Here is a 733-nt window from a genome sequence, read left to right as displayed (position 1 = left end):
CTCTGGCGTACCTCCGCGTCAGTCCCATGGGCACCCGCTCCACCCTCCTGGCTGCCAGGTATATGCTGGGCTGCTGAGCCCCCCAGGCTCGGGCTGGCCCCGCTGGGTTCGCAGGATGTGGGCATCCAACTCTCACACTCCCATCTTGCCAGGCCCCATGACTTCTCAGCCGATGGCTTCAATGACTGGGCCTTCATGACGACGCACTCATGGGATGAGGACCCCTCTGGTGAATGGGTGCTGGAGATCGAGAACACCAGTGATGCCAACAACTACGGTAGGGCTGGGCCGCTGCTGCCTCCTTCCAAGCCTGGGGTGGGAGTGGGAGCACCACGGACACCCGATGTCGCCCCAGCACCGCTGAGTACTGGGTGCAGTAACACTTGGGTGCTTTGCAGTGACCTGCTGGGGAGAGGCTGGAGCTAGGCACATGGGAGGAGATGCCACGGCTCTGGGGTGGTGGGCTCTGAGGCAGCAGGTTCTCCCCATGCTGGACGTCCTGTCCCCTACCCCACAGCAGCCCTGTGTCTAGGCATTGCTCCATGCTGGGGGCTCTTCCCGGAGATGGGCACAGCCCCATGGTCCTTTGGCAGCCCGTGGAGGGGACCAGTGCAAATCCTCTCCCTGTGCCTGCCTTGAGCACGGGCACTCTTGTGGGTGTATCAGTGGTCCTCACCCCACATCCTTGCAGGCACGCTGACCAAGTTCACGCTGGTGCTGTACGGGACAGCCA

General features: G+C 63.2%; 1 protein-coding gene across 1 annotated transcript in view; it reads left to right on the top strand.

Moving 5' to 3' along the window:
• The window catches only part of LOC104404963 (furin-like), a gene marked incomplete at both ends in the record, with an annotated part of 3,643 nt that overhangs the window by 2,588 nt on the left and 322 nt on the right, over positions 1-733 (top strand). The window contains 3 exons of the mRNA XM_010013524.1: positions 23-58; positions 153-277; positions 692-733. The exon at positions 692-733 is cut by the window's right edge and continues 3 nt beyond it. Of these exons, the coding sequence (XP_010011826.1) occupies positions 23-58; positions 153-277; positions 692-733 (203 nt within the window). The remainder of the gene's footprint in view (positions 1-22; positions 59-152; positions 278-691) is intronic.

This window comes from Nestor notabilis, unplaced genomic scaffold (genome assembly GCF_000696875.1).
Source record: "Nestor notabilis isolate BGI_N333 unplaced genomic scaffold, ASM69687v1 scaffold26614, whole genome shotgun sequence".
In the NCBI taxonomy this organism is placed as follows: domain Eukaryota; kingdom Metazoa; phylum Chordata; class Aves; order Psittaciformes; family Psittacidae; genus Nestor; species Nestor notabilis.
Note: the sequence above shows the minus strand (reverse complement) of the source record. Positions and strands in the feature narration are given on the sequence as shown.